The sequence below is a fragment of the Pecten maximus genome, chromosome 8 (genome assembly GCF_902652985.1).
Source record: "Pecten maximus chromosome 8, xPecMax1.1, whole genome shotgun sequence".
Classification (NCBI taxonomy): Eukaryota; Metazoa; Mollusca; class Bivalvia; order Pectinida; family Pectinidae; genus Pecten; species Pecten maximus.
This window is the reverse complement of record NC_047022.1, coordinates 34,911,556-34,934,522: the sequence shown is the minus strand read 5'-3', so window position 1 is coordinate 34,934,522 and position 22,967 is coordinate 34,911,556. Positions and strand designations below refer to the sequence as shown.

The 22,967-nt window shown below is 40.4% G+C and overlaps 1 protein-coding gene across 1 annotated transcript; it reads left to right on the top strand.

Annotated features, from left to right (window-relative positions):
- Window positions 1-47: 47 nt before the first annotated feature.
- Window positions 48-22,663, top strand: LOC117333313 (2-methoxy-6-polyprenyl-1,4-benzoquinol methylase, mitochondrial-like). The gene is made up of 7 exons (XM_033892552.1): window positions 48-252; window positions 558-707; window positions 1,867-2,175; window positions 2,553-2,659; window positions 3,269-3,357; window positions 3,622-3,733; window positions 21,782-22,663. The coding sequence occupies exons 1-7, from the start codon at window positions 48-50 to the stop codon at window positions 21,881-21,883; spliced, it is 1,074 nt and encodes a 357-aa protein (XP_033748443.1). The 3' UTR covers window positions 21,884-22,663.
- Window positions 22,664-22,967: the final 304 nt, after the last annotated feature.

Here is a 22,967-nt window from a genome sequence, read left to right as displayed (position 1 = left end):
TATAAATATCAAGTATCATACTGGATTAATTTTATATTTGTCTGACTATGATGAATACTCAATTCAATATGGCGGCGCCCATACGAATTCACGCTTTACGTTGCCGGGTAAAGATCACACACACACTTAAACAGTGTAAGCGATCTTTATCCTTCGCTGTAAACAGAAAAAGTCAACCCAAGGATGATTTTGAATCCAAGCAAACACATTTCGGTTACGAATCGATACCAGAACACGATAAAGAAGAAAGAGGTATTTTGCGTTACTGATGCAATTTCGCATTGCTCCATTGACATTGTTCAATGTCACTGACTAAGCATTAGCACAGAGGATTGCCATTCTGGAACGCCTTTTTAGAACTTAAGCTTAAATTTGTCTTTTTCCAGAGACACTGCATGATATGTTAATAAAATAACATCAGTTCTTACTTTCTGATATAACTTCAGTTTCATGTTTGTAACATTTAGATTAAACTGTTTGTAACTGATCCATGCATCACGATTTAAATTATTGCCTACTTAATTATAGGTATTCAAAGGGTTTGTCTTTTTTTCCAGTTTATGAAGTGTTTAAAAATGTTGCTGGCAGTTATGACTTGATGAACGACGCTATGAGTATGGGTGTCCATCGAGTGTGGAAGGACCAGTTTATAAACAAATTAGCTCCACATCCGGGGACACAACTGCTGGATGTGGCTGGGGGCACAGGTACAGTGATATCTCCTGGCGTAAGACAAAATGTACCATCTTCTCAGTTCATATATTGTCTCAAGATGCAATATCAATGGCCCTATTTTTTTTAAAGTTGTAAAAATGAAGTACGTTTCTGGCTGACAGTGGTCAGAACAATATAGACTATATGCCAGACCTCCTGGAGGTCTAGATGGGCTTCAAGTTCAGTAAGGTTATGTAATGAAAAATAAATCTGATCCGATAACTGTTGTTATGGTCATATTACTGATTAGCAAAAGTTATCAATGTAGTTGTTCAACCTAGGCCTTCACCTAGATATACATATTATTTGTATTTAGGGAAACCACTAGACCAGTAGTTGTTAAACTGGATATATCACACTAAAGGTCTTATACAGGTTGTACTCCAACAATATTAGAGGATTACACAGCAAGAAACTTCACAATCTGCACAATGATGTCAGATAATGATAAAGCAGACCGACCAGCATCCTCTTATGTTGTAAGAGTAGTACAGATAAGAGTGAAATTATAAGAAAACAGGATAGAAATCTTTAGACCATATCAATAACTACTTATTGATACAACATGCCATATGTACTCCTAATTTAATTATCCTACTATGATGCATACCGGTATTTACTCTCACATTTCTCGGGTTCCTAAGAAACATTATATAAATTTAAACCACCCTCAGGATATAGATCGGACCTGACACCATAGATCGTTTACCCAGTTATCACTCTCCCTCTCAAGACAATCAAATCCATATATCTACGTAATGTACATGCATGTATACCTCAATGATATGCATTCAATGAAATATATATTTTCATCATAATAACAGATGAATTTGCCCATGTATTATTTTTTACATATCATTAGATGTCCTTGAGCATTTTTTAATGGCTATGCCAGTCAGAAAGCAATTGTGAATTTGTGATGTCATAATATGAGCAACAAGGTTATGTCATGAATTGAAAAAAGCTTTCTCTGTTTGATTTTGTGCTACACCATTTTTGACATTAAAATCGGTAAAAATTCAAATTTTCTGACTTATTTGAGAAAGAAAGGTATCTTAAATTTGTTTTCATTTCAAAGCTCACAAAATTGAATTTGAAATAAAATGAAATTAATCAAAGTCAGCTTGTATATTTTCTGGTTTCTATTCACAGGTGATATTGCTTTCAGATTCCTGAAATATTCGAAATCATTGGAGAAAAGAAATGGAACATCAAATACAGAATCAGATGATGGTTCAGACTTTGATTTAACAAAGGACATTTCAGCACAAGCTTTTGGTATTCCTGAACATTATATGGAGGATCCATATCTGTCAACTTCTGAATCATCATCAGACTCTTCTGAAGAAGAGGATGACTCAAAGGTCACACCACCAAAAACCCATGTAACTGTCTGTGATATCAACAAAGAAATGCTGGAAGTCGGAAAAGCAAGAGCTGTTGAAATGGGATTAGTTGAAGGTGAGACATTTAGATTAGCCATAGACATATCAGTAATTTTTCTCTGGAGAGTCCACAACACCTCAAAAGATATATTAGAGGATACACAAATTATCAATCCCATACAAAAAGCATGAGTCTTAGCAGGGACTCAAATTACAAATGTGAAAAGTCACTTCATATTTACAAATTGACCAAACAAGGCTTAATGGAAGCCTGTAGATATAATTCTTTTGTTCTAAATTTAGTTTACATGAAACGTTCATACATAAGATAAAATCTAAGCATGTTGAAAGAAGAAGCAATGTCCGTTTTTTTTCTCATGTGAATGGCTTGTAGTCATATACAGGTATTTTATCGATATCCTTATTATAACTCAACATGTTTGTTGATGGCAGGCCTGTCATGGGTTCAAGGAAATGCTGAGAGTCTCTCGTTTGAGGACAACCTGTTTGATGCTTATACTATAGCTTTTGGCATCCGGAACTGTACTCACATAGACAAGGTAGGGTGCTACTTTTACAGTGGTAACAAAAACTAGACAGTATAGAAATGATTAAAGAAATCTCTTTTGGAGGTTTTTGCAGGTTTGGGTTTTTTCTGTCATGCCTGGTAATTAATCTGTTTGTGTATTGAAGATGTAGCAACAAAAAGGATTTTTTCTGACATGAAGTTACTTCCCTTGGCCATGTTTTGCCTTCATTTAAGTTTGAGTGCATTTGATGGCAACATTTATTATTCATTGATAATAAAATAAAACAAGATGTAGAACTTGGAGTGTAAATGTCCAGACTTTGATCTCCAAAATTGACTTTTATTTCTGTAATCATGTACATGTCATGAGAATCATCACAAAAGTGAATACCAGGTAAGTGGTACAGGCCCACTGGGCCCCTTGTTTGTAACCATATTTACCTTGCAATATATGTCCATGACTTATGATAAACCCTTCCAGGTCTATTGCAGTCAGAAAAAGTTCTACTTTATTATTCTATGTGAAGTCAACCCCTACATTGATTATGTTATGTGTTGGCCCCTTGGCTTATATTCTAGGATAAATATCCTACATTTCCCTGTCCAATTACTGTTATTTGAAATATTAATTCACTGACAGGTGGTAGAAGAAGCTTATCGGGTATTAAAACCTGGAGGACGGTTTATGTGTCTGGAGTTTAGTCAAGTTTCCAACCCACTTCTCCGCAGGTAGGTCTTTTTTTATTGTCATGCATCATTCTTCTTTTTCAAAGACAGAAAAAGATGCAAACAAATAACACATTGAAAGTAAAAAATAAATATAGTCTGAGAAACAATTTTCTTTGTTGTAATGTTTTTATAAAACTTGCAAAATTGGAAGCCTCAAACATAGAGAAACCCACCCTTCTCCATATTTGTATACAAAATTTTATTATCTAGGGATGATATTGCTATTAATATTAATATTTTGCTGATCTGCTTTTATTTTGACAGTGTGTATGACAACTATTCCTTCCAAGTGATCCCGGTTATGGGACAGGTGTTGGCCAGGGACTGGAAGTCTTATCAGTACCTCGTGGAGAGCATACGACAATTTCCAGATCAGGTAGAATTTGGTGTTTTTCACCTTTATAATCTTATTTACTGTTCATGCTGAGTAGTGAGCCCATATATTTTTCTTTATTTTTGTAAAGTCTGGGAAGTCCTAACCCAAAATCATTTTTAAATATCTGGCACAAGCCTTTCACTTACAGGTCTGGAATTAAAACATGAACACAGTCTGTATGATTTAAAGTAGTGACAAAAATCACTACCTCTGTCATAAAATCTTACTAGCCCGGAGTGTTGATTAGTGGAATTCAACACCTGAAATAACAAAGTGTTTCACCCTGGCTACAAACACTATGCTATCTTTAGTGTACAGTTATCAATCTTTGGTTATTACGTTGTATAAATATTGAAATATTGCAAAATGAAAAAAGAAAATATTTTATCAATACATTTTATTAGGTCACCTGAGACAAAGTCTCAAATCCCCTTTTGTCCGTCTTCATGCGTCGTACGTCATCCGTCGTGCGTCCGTAAACAATTTACATTTTCAACTTCTTTTCCAAAACCACTGGACCAAATTCAATGAAATTTGGCAGGGAGCTTCTATGGCTAAAGGTCAACTAAAATTGTGACCAGGGGCCTGAGGGGTGGGGCCAAAAAGAGTCAAATTGACTAAAAATTCAAAAATCTTCTTCTCTACTCTCAGATATGGCGGAATCAAACACTCTTCATAGATGGAAGGGTCTTAAGGTGCTTTACCAAAATTGTGAATTTCATGACCCTGGGATCTCACGTTTGCCCCTGGAGAGGGGGTAAACTTTACTATAGTGTATATAGAGAAATCACATTTTAGACTATGATTTGTTGGATGTGTATTGGAATTCATTCTAATTTAGTTAACATTATCAGCATGGGATGACAGTTTGATGGTATGTACATGTTGGCCCTGATTGAGCCCAGGGGCTGATGGGCGGGGCCAGAAAGGGTCAAATTGACCGAAAATTCAAAAATCTTCTTCTCAATACTCAAATAAGGTAGAATCATATACTCTTCATAGATGGAAGGGTCTTAAGGTGCTTTACCAAATTGTGAATTTCATGACCCTGGGGTCTCAGATTTGCCCCTGGGGAGGGGGTAAACTTTACTATAGTCATATAGGGAAATCACATTTTAGACTGATTTGTTGAATTTCTATTGAAATTCATTCTAATTTGGTTAGCCTTATCAGCATGGGATGACAGTTTGATGGTATGTACATGTTGGCCCTGATTGACCCCCAGGGTCTGATGGGCGGAGTTAAAAAGGGTCAAATCGACTGAAATTTCAAGAATCTTCTTCTCAAGACCCAATAAGGTAGAATCAAATACTCTTAATACTTTGGTTAGGTATCCCCTAGATACATCAGTAACTGGTTAGGTATCCTCTAGAGACATCAGTAACTGGTTAGGTATCCCCCTAGAGACATCAGTCACTAGTTAGGTATCCCCTAGAGACATCAGTAACTGGTTAGGTATCCCCTAGAGACATCAGTAACTGGTTAGGTATCCCCTAGAGACATCAGTAACTGGACAGGTATCCCCTAGAGACATCAGTCACTAGTTAGGTATCCCCTAGAGTCATCAGTAACTGGTTAGGTATCCCCTAGAGACATCAGTAACTGGTTAGGTATCCCCTAGAGACATCAGTAACTAGTTAGGTATCCCCTAGAGACATCAGTAACTGGTTAGGTATCCCCCTAGAGACATCAGTCACTAGTTAGGTATCCCCTAGAGACATCAGTCACTAGTTAGGTATCCCCTAGAGACATCAGTAATTGGTTAGGTATCCCCTAGAGACATCAGTAACTGGTTAGGTATCCCCTAGAGACATCAGTAACTGGTTAGGTATCCCCTAGAGACATCAGTAACTGGTTAGGTATCCCCTAGAGACATCAGTAACTGGTTAGGTATCCACTAGAGACATCAGTAACTAGTTAGGTATCCCCTAGAGACATCAGTAACTGGTTAGGTATCCCCTAGAGACATCAGTAACTGGTTAGGTATCCCCCTAGAGACATCAGTCACTAGTTAGGTATCCCCTAGAGACATCAGTCACTAGTTCGGTATCCCCTAGAGACATCAGTAATTGGTTAGGTATCCCCTAGAGACATCAGTAACTGGTTAGGTATCCCCTAGAGACATCAGTAACTGGTTAGGTATCCCCTAGAGACATCAGTAACTGGTTAGGTATCCCCTAGAGCCATCAGTAACTGGTTAGGTATCCCCCTAGAGACATCAGTCACTAGTTAGGTATCCCCTAGAGACATCAGTCACTAGTTAGGTATCCCCTAGAGACATCAGTAATTGGTTAGGTATCCCCTAGAGACATCAGTAACTGGTTAGGTATCCCCTAGAGACATCAGTAACTGGTTAGGTACCCCCTAGAGACATCAGTAACTGGTTAGGTATCCCCTAGAGACATCAGTAACTAGTTAGGTATCCCCTAGAGACATCAGTAACTAGTTAGGTATCCCCTAGAGACATCAGTCACTGGTTAGGTATCCCCTAGAGACATCAGTAACTGGTTAGGTATCCCCTAGAGACATCAGTAACTAGTCAGGTATCCCCTAGAGACATCAGTAACTAGTTAGGTATCCCCTAGAGACATCAGTAACTGGTTAGGTATCCCCTAGAGGAATCAGTAACTAGTTCGGTATCCCCTAGAGACATCAGTCACTAGTTAGGTATCCCCTAGAGACATCAGTAACTGGTTAGGTATCCCCTAGAGACATCAGTAACTGGTTAGGTATCCCATAGAGACATCAGTAACTAGTTAGGTATCCCCTAGAGACATCAGTAACTGGTTAGGTATCACCCTAGAGACATCAGTCACTAGTTAGGTATCCCCTAGAGACATCAGTCACTAGTTAGGTATCCTCTAGAGACATCAGTAACTGGTTTGGTATCCCCTAGAGACGTCAGTCACTAGTTAGGTATCCCCTAGAGACGTAAGTCACTAGTTAGGTATCCACTAGAGACATCAGTAACTGGTTAGGTATCCCCTAGAGACATCAGTAACTGGTAAGGTATCCCCTAGAGACATCAGTAACTGGTTAGGTATCCCCTAGAGACATCAGTAACTAGTTAGGTATCCCCTAGAGACATCAGTAACTGGTTAGGTATCCCCTAGAGACATCAGTAACTGGTTAGGTATCCCCCTAGAGACATCAGTCACTAGTTAGGTATCCCCTAGAGACATCAGTCACTAGTTAGGTATCCCCTAGAGACATCAGTAATTGGTTAGGTATCCCCTAGAGACATCAGTAACTGGTTAGGTATCCCCTAGAGACATCAGTAACTGGTTAGGTACCCCCTAGAGACATCAGTAACTGGTTAGGTATCCCCTAGAGACATCAGTAACTGGTTAGGTATCCCCTAGAGGCATCAGTAACTGGTAAGGTATCCCCTAGAGGCATCAGTAACTAGTTAGGTATCCCCTAGAGACATCAGTAACTGGTTAGGTATCCCCTAGAGACATCAGTAACTGGTTAGGTATCCCCTAGAGACATCAGTAACTAGTCAGGTATCCCCTAGAGACATCAGTAACTGGTTAGGTATTCCCTAGAGGCATCAGTAACTAGTTCGGTATCCCCTAGAGACATCAGTCACTAGTTAGGTATCCCCTAGAGACATCAGTAACTGGTTAGGTATCCCCTAGAGACATCAGTAACTGGTTAGGTATCCCATAGAGACATCAGTAACTAGTTGGGTATCCCCTAGAGACATCAGTAACTGGTTAGGTATCACCCTAGAGACATCAGTCACTAGTTAGGTATCCCCTAGAGACATCAGTCACTAGTTAGGTATCCTCTAGAGACATCAGTAACTGGTTTGGTATCCCCTAGAGAAGTCAGTCACTAGTTAGGTATCCCCTAGAGACGTCAGTCACTAGTTAGGTATCCCCTAGAGACGTAAGTCACTAGTTAGGTATCCCCTAGAGACATCAGTAACTGGTTAGGTATCCCCTAGAGACATCAGTAACTGGTTAGGTATCCCCCTAGAGACATCAGTCACTAGTTAGGTATCCCCCTAGAGACATCAGTCACTAGTTAGGTATCCCCTAGAGACATCAGTCACTAGTTAGGTATCCCCTAGAGACGTCAGTCACTAGTTAGGTATCCCCTAGAGACGTCAGTCTCTAGTTAGGTATCCACTAGAGACATCAGTAACTGGTTAGGTATCCCCTAGAGACATCAGTCACTGGTTAGGTATCCCCTAGAGACATCAGTAACTGGTTAGGTATCCCCTAGAGACATCATTAACTAGTTAGGTATCCCCTAGAGACATCAATAACTGGTTAGGTATCCCCTAGAGACATCAGTCACTAGTTAGGTATCCCCTAGAGACATCAGTTACTGGTTAGGTATCCCCTAGAAACATCAGTCACTGGTTAGGTATCCCCTAGAGACATCAGTCACTAGTTAGGTATCCACTAGAGACATCAGTAACTAGTTAGGTATCCCCTAGAGACATCAGTAATTGGTTAGGTATCCCCTAGAGACATCAGTAACTGGTTAGGTATCCCCTAGAGACATCAGTAACTGGTTAGGTATCCCCTAGAGACATCAGTAACTGGTTTGGTATCCCCTAGAGACATCAGTTACTGGTTAGGTATCCCCTAGAGACATCAGTTACTGGTTAGGTATCCCCTAGAGACATCAGTAACTAGTTAGGTATCCCCTAGAGACATCAGTAACTAGTTAGGTATCCCCTAGAGACATCAGTAACTGGTTAGGTATCCCCTAGAGACATCAGTAACTGGTTAGGTATCCCCTAGAGACATCAGTAACTAGTCAGGTATCCCCTAGAGACATCAGTAACTGGTTAGGTATCCCCTAGAGGCATCAGTAACTAGTTCGGTATCCCCTAGAGACATCAGTCACTAGTTAGGTATCCCCTAGAGACATCAGTAACTGGTTTGGTATCCCCTAGAGACATCAGTTACTGGTTAGGTATCCCCTAGAGACATCAGTTACTGGTTAGGTATCCCCTAGAGACATCAGTAACTAGTTAGGTATCCCCTAGAGACATCAGTAACTAGTTAGGTATCCCCTAGAGACATCAGTAACTGGTTAGGTATCCCCTAGAGACATCAGTAACTGGTTAGGTATCCCCTAGAGACATCAGTAACTAGTCAGGTATCCCCTAGAGACATCAGTAACTGGTTAGGTATCCCCTAGAGGCATCAGTAACTAGTTCGGTATCCCCTAGAGACATCAGTCACTAGTTAGGTATCCCCTAGAGACATCAGTAACTGGTTAGGTATCCCCTAGAGACATCAGTAACTGGTTAGGTATCCCCTAGAGACATCAGTAACTGGTTAGGTATCCCATAGAGACATCAGTAACTGGTTAGGTATCCCATAGAGACATCAGTAACTAGTTAGGTATCCCCTAGAGACATCAGTAACTGGTTAGGTATCACCCTAGAGACATCAGTCACTAGTTAGGTATCCCCTAGAGACATCAGTCACTAGTTAGGTATCCTCTAGAGACATCAGTAACTGGTTTGGTATCCCCTAGAGAAGTCAGTCACTAGTTAGGTATCCCCTAGAGACGTCAGTCACTAGTTAGGTATCCCCTAGAGACGTAAGTCACTAGTTAGGTATCCACTAGAGACATCAGTAACTGGTAAGGTATCCCCTAGAGACATCAGTAACTGGTTAGGTATCCCCTAGAGACATCAGTAACTGGTTAGGTATCCCCCTAGAGACATCAGTCACTAGTTAGGTATCCCCCTAGAGACATCAGTCACTAGTTAGGTATCCCCTAGAGACATCAGTCACTAGTTAGGTATCCCCTAGAGACGTCAGTCACTAGTTAGGTATCCCCTAGAGACGTCAGTCACTAGTTAGGTATCCACTAGAGACATCAGTAACTGGTTAGGTATCCCCTAGAGACATCAGTCACTGGTTAGGTATCCCCTAGAGACATCAGTAACTGGTTAGGTATCCCCTAGAGACATCATTAACTAGTTAGGTATCCCCTAGAGACATCAATAACTGGTTAGGTATCCCCTAGAGACATCAGTCACTAGTTAGGTATCCCCTAGAGACATCAGTAACTGGTTAGGTATCCCCTAGAGACATCAGTCACTGGTTAGGTATCCCCTAGAGACATCAGTCACTAGTTAGGTATCCACTAGAGACATCAGTAACTAGTTAGGTATCCCCTAGAGACATCAGTTACTAGTTAGGTATCCCCTAGAGACATCAGTAACTGGTTAGGTATCCCCTAGAGACATCAGTAACTGGTTAGGTATCCCCTAGAGACATCAGTAACTGGTTAGGTATCCCCTAGAGACATCAGTTACTGGTTAGGTATCCCCTAGAGACATCATTTACTGGTTAGGTATCCCCTAGAGACATCAGTCACTGGTTAGGTATCCCCTAGAGACATCAGTCACTAGTTAGGTATCCCCTAGAGACATCAGTAACTGGTTAGGTATCCCCTAGAGACATCAGTAACTGGTTAGGTATCCCCTAGAGACATCTGTAACTGGTTAGGTATCCCCTAGAGACATCAGTCACTGGTTAGGTATCCCCTAGAGACATCAGTCACTGGTTAGGTATCCCCTAGAGACATCAGTAACTGGCATGGTTAGGTATCCCCTAGAGACATCAGTAACTGGTTAGGTATCCCCTAGAGACATCAGTAACTGGTTTGGTATCCCCTAGAGACATCAGTTACTGGTTAGGTATCCCCTAGAGACATCAGTTACTGGTTAGGTATCCCCTAGAGACATCAGTAACTAGTTAGGTATCCCCTAGAGACATCAGTAACTAGTTAGGTATCCCCTAGAGACATCAGTAACTGGTTAGGTATCCCCTAGAGACATCAGTAACTGGTTAGGTATCCCCTAGAGACATCAGTAACTAGTCAGGTATCCCCTAGAGACATCAGTAACTGGTTAGGTATCCCCTAGAGGCATCAGTAACTAGTTCGGTATCCCCTAGAGACATCAGTCACTAGTTAGGTATCCCCTAGAGACATCAGTAACTGGTTAGGTATCCCCTAGAGACATCAGTAACTGGTTAGGTATCCCCTAGAGACATCAGTAACTGGTTAGGTATCCCATAGAGACATCAGTAACTGGTTAGGTATCCCATAGAGACATCAGTAACTAGTTAGGTATCCCCTAGAGACATCAGTAACTGGTTAGGTATCACCCTAGAGACATCAGTCACTAGTTAGGTATCCCCTAGAGACATCAGTCACTAGTTAGGTATCCTCTAGAGACATCAGTAACTGGTTTGGTATCCCCTAGAGAAGTCAGTCACTAGTTAGGTATCCCCTAGAGACGTCAGTCACTAGTTAGGTATCCCCTAGAGACGTAAGTCACTAGTTAGGTATCCACTAGAGACATCAGTAACTGGTAAGGTATCCCCTAGAGACATCAGTCACTAGTTAGGTATCCCCTAGAGACATCAGTTACTAGTTAGGTATCCCCCTAGAGACATCAGTCACTAGTTAGGTATCCCCTAGAGACATCAGTCACTAGTTAGGTATCCCCTAGAGACGTCAGTCACTAGTTAGGTATCCCCTAGAGACGTCAGTCACTAGTTAGGTATCCACTAGAGACATCAGTAACTGGTTAGGTATCCCCTAGAGACATCAGTCACTGGTTAGGTATCCCCTAGAGACATCAGTAACTGGTTAGGTATCCCCTAGAGACATCAGTCACTAGTTAGGTATCCCCTAGAGACATCAGTAATTGGTTAGGTATCCCCCTAGAGACATCAGTAACTAGTTAGGTATCCCCTAGAGACATCAGTCACTAGTTAGGTATCCCCTAGAGACATCAGTAATTGGTTAGGTATCCCCTAGAGACATCAGTAACTGGTTAGGTATCCCCTAGATACATCAGTAACTGGTTAGGTATCCCCTAGAGACATCAGTAACTGGTTAGGTATCCCCCTAGAGACATCAGTAACTAGTTAGGTATCCCCTAGAGACATCAGTCACTAGTTAGGTATCCCCTAGAGACATCAGTAATTGGTTAGGTATCCCCTAGAGACATCAGTAACTGGTTAGGTATCCCCTAGAGACATCAGTAACTGGTTAGGTATCCCCCTAGAGACATCAGTCACTAGTTAGGTATCCCCTAGAGACATCAGTAATTGGTTAGGTATCCCCTAGAGACATCAGTAACTGGTTAGGTATCCCCTAGAGACATCAGTAACTGGTTAGGTATCCCCTAGATACATCAGTAACTGGTTAGGTATCCCCTAGAGACATCAGTAACTGGTTAGGTATCCCCCTAGAGACATCAGTCACTAGTTAGGTATCCCCTAGAGACATTAGTCACTAGTTAGGTATCCCCTAGAGACATCAGTAATTGGTTAGGTATCCCCTAGAGACATCAGTAACTGGTTAGGTATCCCCTAGAGACATCAGTAACTGGTTAGGTATCCCCTAGAGACATCAGTAACTGGTTAGGTATCCCCCTAGAGACATCAGTCACTAGTTAGGTATCCCCTAGAGACATCAGTCTCTAGTTAGGTATCCCCTAGAGACATCAGTAATTGGTTAGGTATCCCCTAGAGACATCAGTAACTGGTTAGGTATCCCCTAGAGACATCAGTAACTGGTTAGGTACCCCCTAGAGACATCAGTAACTGGTTAGGTATTCCCTAGAGACATCAGTAACTGGTTAGGTATCCCCTAGAGACATCAGTTACTAGTCAGGTATCCCCTAGAGACATCAGTAACTAGTTAGGTATCCCCTAGAGACATCAGTAACTGGTTAGGTATCCCCTAGAGGCATCAGTAACTAGTTCGGTATCCCCTAGAGACATCAGTCACTAGTTAGGTATCCCCTAGAGACATCAGTAACTGGTTAGGTATCCCCTAGAGACATCAGTAACTGGTTAGGTATCACCCTAGAGACATCAGTCACTAGTTAGGTATCCCCTAGAGACATCAGTCACTAGTTAGGTATCCTCTAGAGACATCAGTAACTGGTTTGGTATCCCCTAGAGAAGTCAGTCACTAGTTAGGTATCCCCTAGAGACGTCAGTCACTAGTTAGGTATCCCCTAGAGACGTAAGTCACTAGTTAGGTATCCACTAGAGACATCAGTAACTGGTAAGGTATCCCCTAGAGACATCAGTAACTGGTTAGGTATCCCCTAGAGACATCAGTAACTGGTTAGGTATCCCCCTAGAGACATCAGTCACTAGTTAGGTATCCCCTAGAGACATCAGTCACTAGTTAGGTATCCCCTAGAGACGTCAGTCACTAGTTAGGTATCCCCTAGAGACGTCAGTCACTAGTTAGGTATCCACTAGAGACATCAGTAACTGGTTAGGTATCCCCTAGAGACATCATTCACTGGTTAGGTATCCCCTAGAGACATCAGTAACTGGTTAGGTATCCCCTAGAGACATCAGTAACTAGTTAGGTATCCCCTAGAGACATCAATAACTGGTTAGGTATCCCCTAGAGACATCAGTCACTAGTTAGGTATCCCCTAGAGACATCAGTAACTGGTTAGGTATCCCCTAGAGACATCAGTCACTGGTTAGGTATCCCCTAGAGACATCAGTCACTAGTTAGGTATCCACTAGAGACATCAGTAACTAGTTAGGTATCCCCTAGAGACATCAGTAACTAGTTAGGTATCCCCTAGAGACATCAGTAACTGGTTAGGTATCCCCTAGAGACATCAGTAACTGGTTAGGTATCCCCTAGAGACATCAGTAACTGGTTAGGTATCCCCTAGAGACATCAGTAACTGGTTAGGTATCCACTAGAGACATCAGTAACTAGTTAGGTATCCCCTAGAGACATCAGTAACTGGTTAGGTATCCCCTAGAGACATCAGTAACTGGTTAGGTATCCCCCTAGAGACATCAGTCACTAGTTAGGTATCCCCTAGAGACATCAGTCACTAGTTCGGTATCCCCTAGAGACATCAGTAATTGGTTAGGTATCCCCTAGAGACATCAGTCACTGGTTAGGTATCCCCTAGAGACATCAGTCACTGGTTAGGTATCCCCTAGAGACATCAGTAACTGGTTAGGTATCCCCTAGAGACATCAGTAACTGGTTAGGTATCCCCTAAAGACATCAGTATCTGGTCAGGAAGAAGCTGGAAATAACAAAGTTGTCCATCATGACCAACCAAACTTAATTTTTCTTTTTGGCACATGGATTGTTGCAGAAGCTAGATCTTACATGCATTTTATATGTGATTGATTCCATGTTCCATTTTTACTTTCATGTTAGTTGGAATCAAACAACTGCCTTATTGTATCAAAGTTCATTATTTGCAAATAAAAGTTCATGATCAAATTTTGGATTATTTATTTGAAAAAACATTTTGTTAGGACAAATGAAACAAATTAGGTCTTAAGCTGAAAATCATTTAAACTAATGTCCAGGTCATTTCAAAGGTCAAACTCAAATTTTTTAACTTTTATATGCACCTATATTGTGTAAATCATAAAGCTGTAAGATCTTAGCAAACCAACTTGAAATCAGCTGACCAAAGGTCAAGGTCATCCATCATCTGGTTGATGGTCAAGGTCAAATTATAAGATTTGGATATTTTAAAAGCTGTCTTTGAGATAAGTCATAATCCATTGTCATTCCTGTCTCAAATAAGAGACTGTCATTGGTTGTCCATAACACCATAAAAATGATTCTTTACTAATTTTACAATACTGAATAGGCTTTTTCCACTAACCAAAATATGTTATTTTTATTTTATTTTTAAAAAGAGAAATCTGCAATATCTCCCCATTTCTGATACACCAAGTGGTATAATAGGGTATGGTGTGGTCTGTGAGTTCATCCTAATTTTAGGTCCCCTGAGATGAATTCTGAAGTAATTAATCACCTTTTGTTCAACGTCCAGTGTTGTCTGTTGTGCTTCCATAAATAACTGACATTTTCGACTTCTAATTTTAATTAAATTTTGTAGGAAACTTGCATGGCTAGAGGTCAACGAAATTTGAATTATATTGTCCTAACCCCAAGGAGCCTTAGGGAGGTCGGACAAAAAGGGGTCGAATTGACTGAAATTTAAAAAATCTTCTTCTCATGACCTAAATAACTAATCAAATACTCATCATAGATGGAAGTGTCTTTACTAATATTGTGAAATTCATGACCCTGGGTCCCCCTAGGAAAGAGGTAAATATAGTTTGTATAGAGAAATCACATTCACCACTGGGGATGGGGTAATGTATAGAATATGAAGGGAAATCTGTCTCCTAGATATTGGATAAGGCTCTTTCTTTTCTTTTCTTTTTTACACTTTTAATAAAATTTTGTTTGTTTTTTAAAGACAAAAAGTCAACTATTGAAAAAAATTTATCTGTATTTATAAATCAGAACTCAGGTGACAATTTCTGGTTTGTCTGTAGATATCTTCTCTTAGTTTTTTAGGTCATTTGACCCGAAGGCTATGATGTTACATTTGTGTTAGTCACTCTGGGTGGTTGCTGGGGAGTCAGACATACAACATATACATCACAAGGGACAATTGGTGACATTTACCTTTATACACCTTTAATTAGCCTGTAGGTACACCTCACCTGTCGCATATTTACCTTAGTGTGGAGAATCTGAGATTCGTCACATGATTGCCTTAGGACAGAAACACTAATCTACATTTCAAAATATGTCTTTGTTAAAGGATCATTCTCTAGCATACTTACACAAATAGAATACATTTTTATTTTTTATTTTGAAGCTCTTAATTTTCTGAAAATGTTATAATATTGAGATGAAAGCTTTGCATTGTGACTTTGTGTATTAAAAAACTATTCATTAGTAAATAATGCACTTTTTATGATGAAATGCAGCATGTTCAGAAATATTTCCATGATGAACATACCTTAGTCATAGGCAGACCTTTGTACTGTGTTGGAGTGTGTTGGGTGTCCTGATTCATAGAAAAGTTTTGTGCATGAGAAATTAGAAAAAAGTTGGACTTTTAAAGAAAGTTTTCCTGTTGTTTTGTTTCTTTGTAGGGGTTGGTTGGGGTGGGGGATGGCTGTTTTGTTTCTTTGTGAGGGTTGGTGGGGGTGGGGGATGGCTGTTTTGTTTCTTTGTGAGGGTTGGTGGGGGGTGGGGGATGGCTGTTTTGTTTCTTTGTGAGGGTTGGTGGGGGGTGGGGGATGTCTGTTTTGTTTCTTTGCAAGGGTTGGTGGGGGTGGGGGATGGCTGTTTTGTTTCTTTGTGAGGGTTGGTGGGGGTGGGGGATGGCTGTTTTGTTTCTTTGTGAGGGTTGGTGGGGGTGGGGGATGGCTGTTTTGTTTCTTTGTGAGGGTTGGTGGGGGTTGGGGGATGGCTGTTTTGTTTCTTTGTGAGGGTTGGTGGGGGTGGGGGATGGCTGTTTTGTTTCTTTGTGAGGGTTGGTGGGGGTGGGGGATGGCTGTTTTGTTTCTTTGCAAGGGTTGGTGGGGGGTGGCTGTTTTGTTTCTTTGTAGGGGTTGGTGGGGGTGGGGGATGGCTGTTTTGTTTCTTTGTGAGGGTTGGTGGGGGTTGGGGATGGCTGTTTTGTTTCTTTGTAGGGGTTGGTGGCGGTGGGGGATGGCTGTTTTGTTTCTTTGTGAGGGTTGGTTGGGGTGGGTGGGGGATGGTTGTTTTGTTTCTTTGTGAGGGTTGGTGGGGGTGGGGGATGGCTGTTTTGTTTCTTTGTGAGGGTTGGTGGGGGTGGGGGATGGCTGTTTGTTTCTTTGTGAGGGTTGGTGGGGGGTGGGGGATGGCTGTTTTGTTTCTTTGTGAGGGTTGGTGGGGGTGGGGGATGGCTGTTTGTTTCTTTAGGGGTTGTGGGGTGGGTGGGATGGCGTTTGTTCTTGTGGGGTTGGGGGGGTGGGGAGGTGTTGGTTCTTTGTGAGGTTGGTGGGGGTGGGGGATGACTGTTTTGTTTCTTTGTGAGGGTTGGTGGGGGTGGGGGATGGCTGTTTGTTTCTTTGTGAGGGTTGGTGGGGGTGGGGGATGACTGTTTTGTTTCTTTGTGAGGGTTGGTGGGGGTGGGGGATGACTGTTTTGTTTCTTTGTGAGGGTTGGTGGGGGTGGGGGATGGGCTGTTTTGTTTCTTTGTGAGGGTTGGTGGGGGTGGGGGGGATGGTTGTTTTGTTTCTTTGTGAGGGTTGGTGGGGGTGGGGGATGGCTGTTTTGTTTCTTTGTGAGGGTGGTGGGGTGGGGAGGGTTTGGGGATGAGTGTTGTTTTTTGTTTTTTGTGGGGGTTGGGGGGGTGGGGGATGGCTGTTTTGTTTCTTTGTGAGGGTTGGTGGGGTGGGGGATGGCTGTTTTGTTTCTTTGTGAGGGTTGGTGGGGGTGGGGGATGGCTGTTTTGTTTCTTTGTGAGGGTTGGTGGGGGTGGGGGATGGCTGTTTGTTTTCTTTGTGAGGGTTGGTGGGGGTGGGGATGGCTGTTTTGTTTCTTTGTAGGGGTTGGTGGGGGTGGGGGATGGCTGTTTTGTTTCTTTGTGAGGGTTGGTGGGGGTGGGGGATGGCTGTTTTGTTTCTTTGTGAGGGTTGTGGGGGTGGGGGATGGCTGTTTTGTTTCTTTGTGAGGGTTGGTGGGGGTGGGGGATGGCTGTTGTTTGTTTCTTTGTGAGGGTTGGTGGGGGTTGGGGGATGGCTGTTTTGTTTCTTTGTGAGGGTTGGTGGGGGTGGGGGATGGCTGTTTTGTTTCTTTGTGAGGGTTGGTGGGGGTGGGGATGGCTGTTTTGTTTCTTTGTGAGGGTTGGTGGGGGTGGGGATGGCTGTTTTGTTTCTTTGTGAGGGTGGTGGGGGTGGGGGATGGCTGTTTTGTTCTTTGTGAGGGTTGGTGGGGGTGGGGGATGGCTGTTTTGTTTCTTTGTGAGGGTTGGTGGGGGTGGGGGATGGCTGTTTTGTTTCTTTGTGAGGGTTGGTGGGGGGGGGGGAATGGCTGTTTTGGTTTCTTTGTGAGGGTTGGTGGGGGTGGGGATGGCTGTTTTGTTTCTTTGTGAGGGTTGGTGGGGGTGGGGGATGGCTTGTTTTGTTTCTTTGTGAGGGTTGGTGGGGGTGGGGGATGGCTGTTTTGTTTCTTTGTGAGGGTTGGTGGGGGTGGGGGATGGCTGTTTTGTTTCTTTGTGAGGGTTGGTGGGGTGGGGGATGGCTGTTTTGTTTCTTTGTAGGGTTGGTGGGGGTGGGGGATGGCTGTTTTGTTTCTTTGTGAGGGTGGTGGGGGTGGGGGATGGCTGTTTTGTTTCTTTGTGAGGGGTGGTGGGGGTGGGGGATGGCTGTTTTGTTTCTTTGTGAGGGTTGGTGGGTTTGGGGAATGGCTGTTTTGTTTCTTTGTGGGGGTTGGTGGGGGTGGGGGATGGCTGTTTTGTTTCTTTGTGAGGGTTGGTGGGGGTAGCTGTTTTGTTTCTTTGCAAGGGGTTGGTGGGGGTGGGGGTGGCTGTTTTGTTTCTTTGTGAGGGTTGGTGGGGGTGGGGGTGGCTGTTTTGTTTCTTTGTGAGGGTGGGTGGGGGGGGGAATGGCTGTTTTGTTTCTTTGTAGGGGTTGGTTGGGGTGGGGGATGGCTGTCAAGTTCTCATATATACAAGGTTAGGGCTATAATAAACAGTTTCTAAAATATAAAATATCACTAGATACACCTCTCATAGATGTCCACTAGAGATAGATATTTAAAATCTGTCCCACACTATCTCATCATTCCTTTAATCCTGTAGAGAAATGAAATCTGTCATACTGTATCTCATCATTCCTTTAATCCTGTAGAGAATATGATTCCTGTAATATAATTATGGAGTCAAAAAATAGTAATTCGTAATATGCCAGGGAATATTCAATATTTTATCATTTTAGATGTAGAAAAATTCCTTAGCGCATATTCGTTTAACATACTTCAATATAAAAATCAAGGGCTTTGACTATATAGCCAGATATAAAATGTATTGGCATAGGACTGAGTGGAATGTGAAGGTAAACCGCTTGCTTTTGGCCCTGGTCCAGCCATGTTTACAATGATTTAGGTGGAATTTAATCTTTCTCTCTAAGAACCTTCTTGATCTTAGCAGAATGAGAATTAACAGCATATAGGGGCTACAAGGTAATAAAAGTGCAATTAAAAGCTTTAGCAGCCTACATGAAAGTCGTCCTTAACAAATCTTATCACAAATCTTATCATCAAGGAAAATTTCTTTCTTATGAAAATGCCTTCATACAAATATAGCTGGTCTAAAAGCTACTTTTATTATCTAGACTTCAAAATGAATTCATCAGATATATGTAAAAATCTTAATTTCATAAAAATGTAGATATTTCTTTTTGAGAGAATATAAAGGTCTTCATTAGAAATTGACTTAGCTTCCTGAAATAAATGCTAGACTCCAGGGTATTATGACATCTAATATAATGTACCTCCTTAGTGTTCTGACTAACTTCCTAATCTGACCCCTGATTATTAAGACATCGTATATAATGTTAACCCGTCTTTTTTCTGACTTACTTTCTAATCTGACTCGGAGTGATATGACATCTTACATATTTAACCTCAGTATTCTGACTTAACTCCGGAATCTCACCCCTGGATAGTGTGATATTTTATAATATGATAGCCCCTCATTATTCTGACTTACTTTCTAATCTGACCCCTGGGTATTATGACATCTTATATAATGTACCTCCTTAGTGTTTTTCTAATCTGACACTCGAGCATTATAACTTATATAATGTTATTGTTGTATGACTTATTTTTGCTCTCATCTGATTGGTTCAGATAGTCATACAGATATTAACAAAATGAAGCCCAATAATGTGCTTGAGATTAAACATTTCTTTTTCAAATCAGTTGCCTTATACCCTTAAATAGGAAACAGGTGGAAAGTACTATTTCTTCTTAAAACTCGTATACAGCACATCAAACATTAAATCAGGACAAAAACCCTTAAATAGTCATACAATAAAACTCTTCTTTTTTTCTTTTTACTTTGTTTAAGGTTAACGCTAGGATTTATCAACCCTAGAATTTGGTAGTCACCTCAGCCATTAGCCTACGAGATACATTATCCTGACTATATAATCTGAGTATTGTGATATCTTACATTTTGTTATCCTCCATTATCCTGACTATATAATCTGAGTATTGTGATATCTTACATTTTGTTATCCCTCGTTATCCTGACTATATAATCTGATTTCTGAGTATGTGATATCTTTTATAATGTTAATCCATTTACTTTGTATTTATTTCTTACATGACACCTTTTCACATCAAATTGTTTCTGTGAACATTAAACATTAATATGGATCTTAGAAGTCTTCATTTGAAGAAACATTATATATACACACACATACACTAAATATATATCAATTTGTATATAGAGTTTGGTAGGACATTGTATTTGTTGTCTACCAGGGGCCATTTGTATATTCATAGGGACAAGTTTTATATTGAACTTGATAAAACAATTTGTTTATTGAAGATTCAAGTAACATTTCTTGCAATGATTACAGTAAAAGAGTGTATCTAATCTACTGAAAGTCCACAGTGAAAACGTTTATATTAAAAACCATATGAGACAACAGGTATGTACATGTTTACCATGTGGCAGCATTAAGTATTAACTTACGGTATTTACTTATCTTCCCAGTTTTTGTTTACAAGCTTTTAAGCTCATTCACAGGTTCATGCTTGTGTTTACTAGGGAACTAAGGGCGAGGCTAATATCAAAGGTGTTGTTCAATTTCAACAGGCACAGATACCTTGTAACAACGTAGTATTCAGGTCTGCTCTGACATAACAGTGAGTGGTTGTGTAAACTAAGAATTCCAAAGCTCTGGTCACAAATTATTTTACCTGGGGACATATCAGTGTGTTGTACACAATATAACCAACAACTTATAAAGAAACTTAAAACTGTATTACATGTTTAAAACTTAAAGATTCACCAACATTAATTTTTACTTCAGAGAACTTAACTTAGAACATGAATATGTCTGGTGTTTAATTTAACCTTATTTCAGCTGACAAATAATCTATTAATCTGAAGTGCATTTTAAACAAGCTGGCATACCTGGTAGTTATTTTTAGGTCACCTGAGACAAAGTCTCAAGTGACCTATTCTAATCGCCTTTTGTCCGACATCGTCCGCCGTGCGTCCGTAAACAATTTACATTTTCGACTTCTTCTTCAAAACCGCTTAACCAAATTCAATGAAATTTAGCAGAAAGTTTCTATGGCTGAAGGTCAACCAAAATTGTGAATTATATGGTCCCCACTCCCCAGGGGCCTGAGGGGTGGGGCCAAAAAGGGTTAAAATTGACTAAAAATTCAAAAATCTCTACTCTCAGATATGGTGGAGGCAAACACTCTTCATAGATGGAAGGGTCTTATGGTGCTTTACCAAAATTGTGAGTTTTATGACCCTGGGGTCTCACGTTTGCCCATGGAGAGGGGGTAAACTTTACTATAGTTTATATAGGGAAATCACATTTTTGGCTATTATTGTTGGATTTGTATTGGAACTCATTCTAACCTGGTTAACATTATAAGCATGGGATAACAGTTTGATGGTATGCACATGTTGGCCCTGACTGATCCCCAGGGGCTGATGGGAGGGACTAAAAAGGGTCAAATTGACTGAAATTTCAAAACTCTTCTTCTCAATACCCATATAAGATTGAATCAAATACTTTTCATAGATGGAAGGGCCTTATGGTGCTTTACTTAAATTGTGAATTTCATGACCCTGGGGTCTCATGTTTGCCCCTTGGGAGAGGGTAAACTTTGCTATAGTTTATATAGGAAAATCACATTTTTGACAATCATTTGTTTGATTTCTATTGGAATTCATTCTAACTTTCTTAAAATTATCAGCATGGGATGACAGCTTATTGATATGCACATGTTGGCCCTGACTGACCCCTTAGACTAGTGGGTGGGACCAAAAAGGGTCAATTAGATTAAATGAAATGATTCAAATCTCAGGTGACCGTTAAGACCCATTTCAATTATGGATGACACCAGAAACATGTACTATTATTATGTTTCTGATGACACTGGATAATGTTGGCATATTCTACTTAACCTGAAGTATAAGTTGTAAATTGTTTGATTTTCTTTTTCTCTTTTCAGGAAGAATTTTCATCATTAATTAGAAAATCTGGATTCAAAATGGTAACTTATGAGAATTTGACTTTTGGGGTTGCTGCAATTCATTCTGGATTTAAACTTTGATGTGATAGGTGTTGCAGTTCTGTCAACTCTAAAGGTCTGACATGATAGGTGTTGGAGTTCTGTCAACTCTGATGGACTGATGTGAGAGTGGGAGTTCTGTGATCAGGAGAAATATGTTTTCTAATGCTGAGGTCAAAGGCCAATGGCAGATCCAAATGGTTCAGCCAAAATCTCTAAACTCTGCACATAGTAAGGATTGAACCTGAGATAAGATATTGGATGCACATTCCTGTGGACTCCCTATCTATTCTGGTACACAGTCTTTTTTGTGTTCAAGAAAGCCACAGTAGGCTAAGACTGGTTTGGAGGACATTTTATAATGACCAATGAAATAATGAACAGAAAGATTGGTTGAAACATGAGCTGTGGAAAAAATTATCCACTCCAATGCAACCTCAGGAAAATATACTATCTTTGAAATTAAAAAAAGTAATTGCTTGCTATTACAGGTAAAAAAAATGGTAATATGTAATTACTTGCTAACTACAAGTTAAAAAATGTGTAATTAAATAAAATCTTACAAAGAAAAAAATAATACAAATCAGTTATGTTATGATAATAGTCAGAAAACTCAATCCCAGGTGTCAAAAGTTTCATGGCTTGTCTCTCCTTATACAAAATGGATTCCCGTATAAAACGCTTTCTGATAATTAATATAAAAATTAAATGTAAAAATAGGGATATCTCTTCAAAATAGGGAGGGATGGCATGTGTGTGGATAAAGTAATAGTTTAAGATTAAAGTTTGTTATTTTCCAATAAAATGTTTGAAGCTGTGTTATCTGTAACTTGTTGTTTTGAATGTGATATTTACATTACTAGTATTGTCAAACCGGCATACCAACACCTACCGAGTGTTTACACCATATCTAAAATAGGAGGTACATATAATGCTATGAATGTTTGTAACATGTTAAGTATGAAATGTAACAATGTTTTTCCAATACTGTACTGTATATATAGCAACACTATGATAAAAATAAATGACGAGGATATCACATGGACATCAAACGAAATTTACTCACATTAGCTCCAATACATAATACATACATGAATCATATAAAAAAATTTATAGACTGCCCACC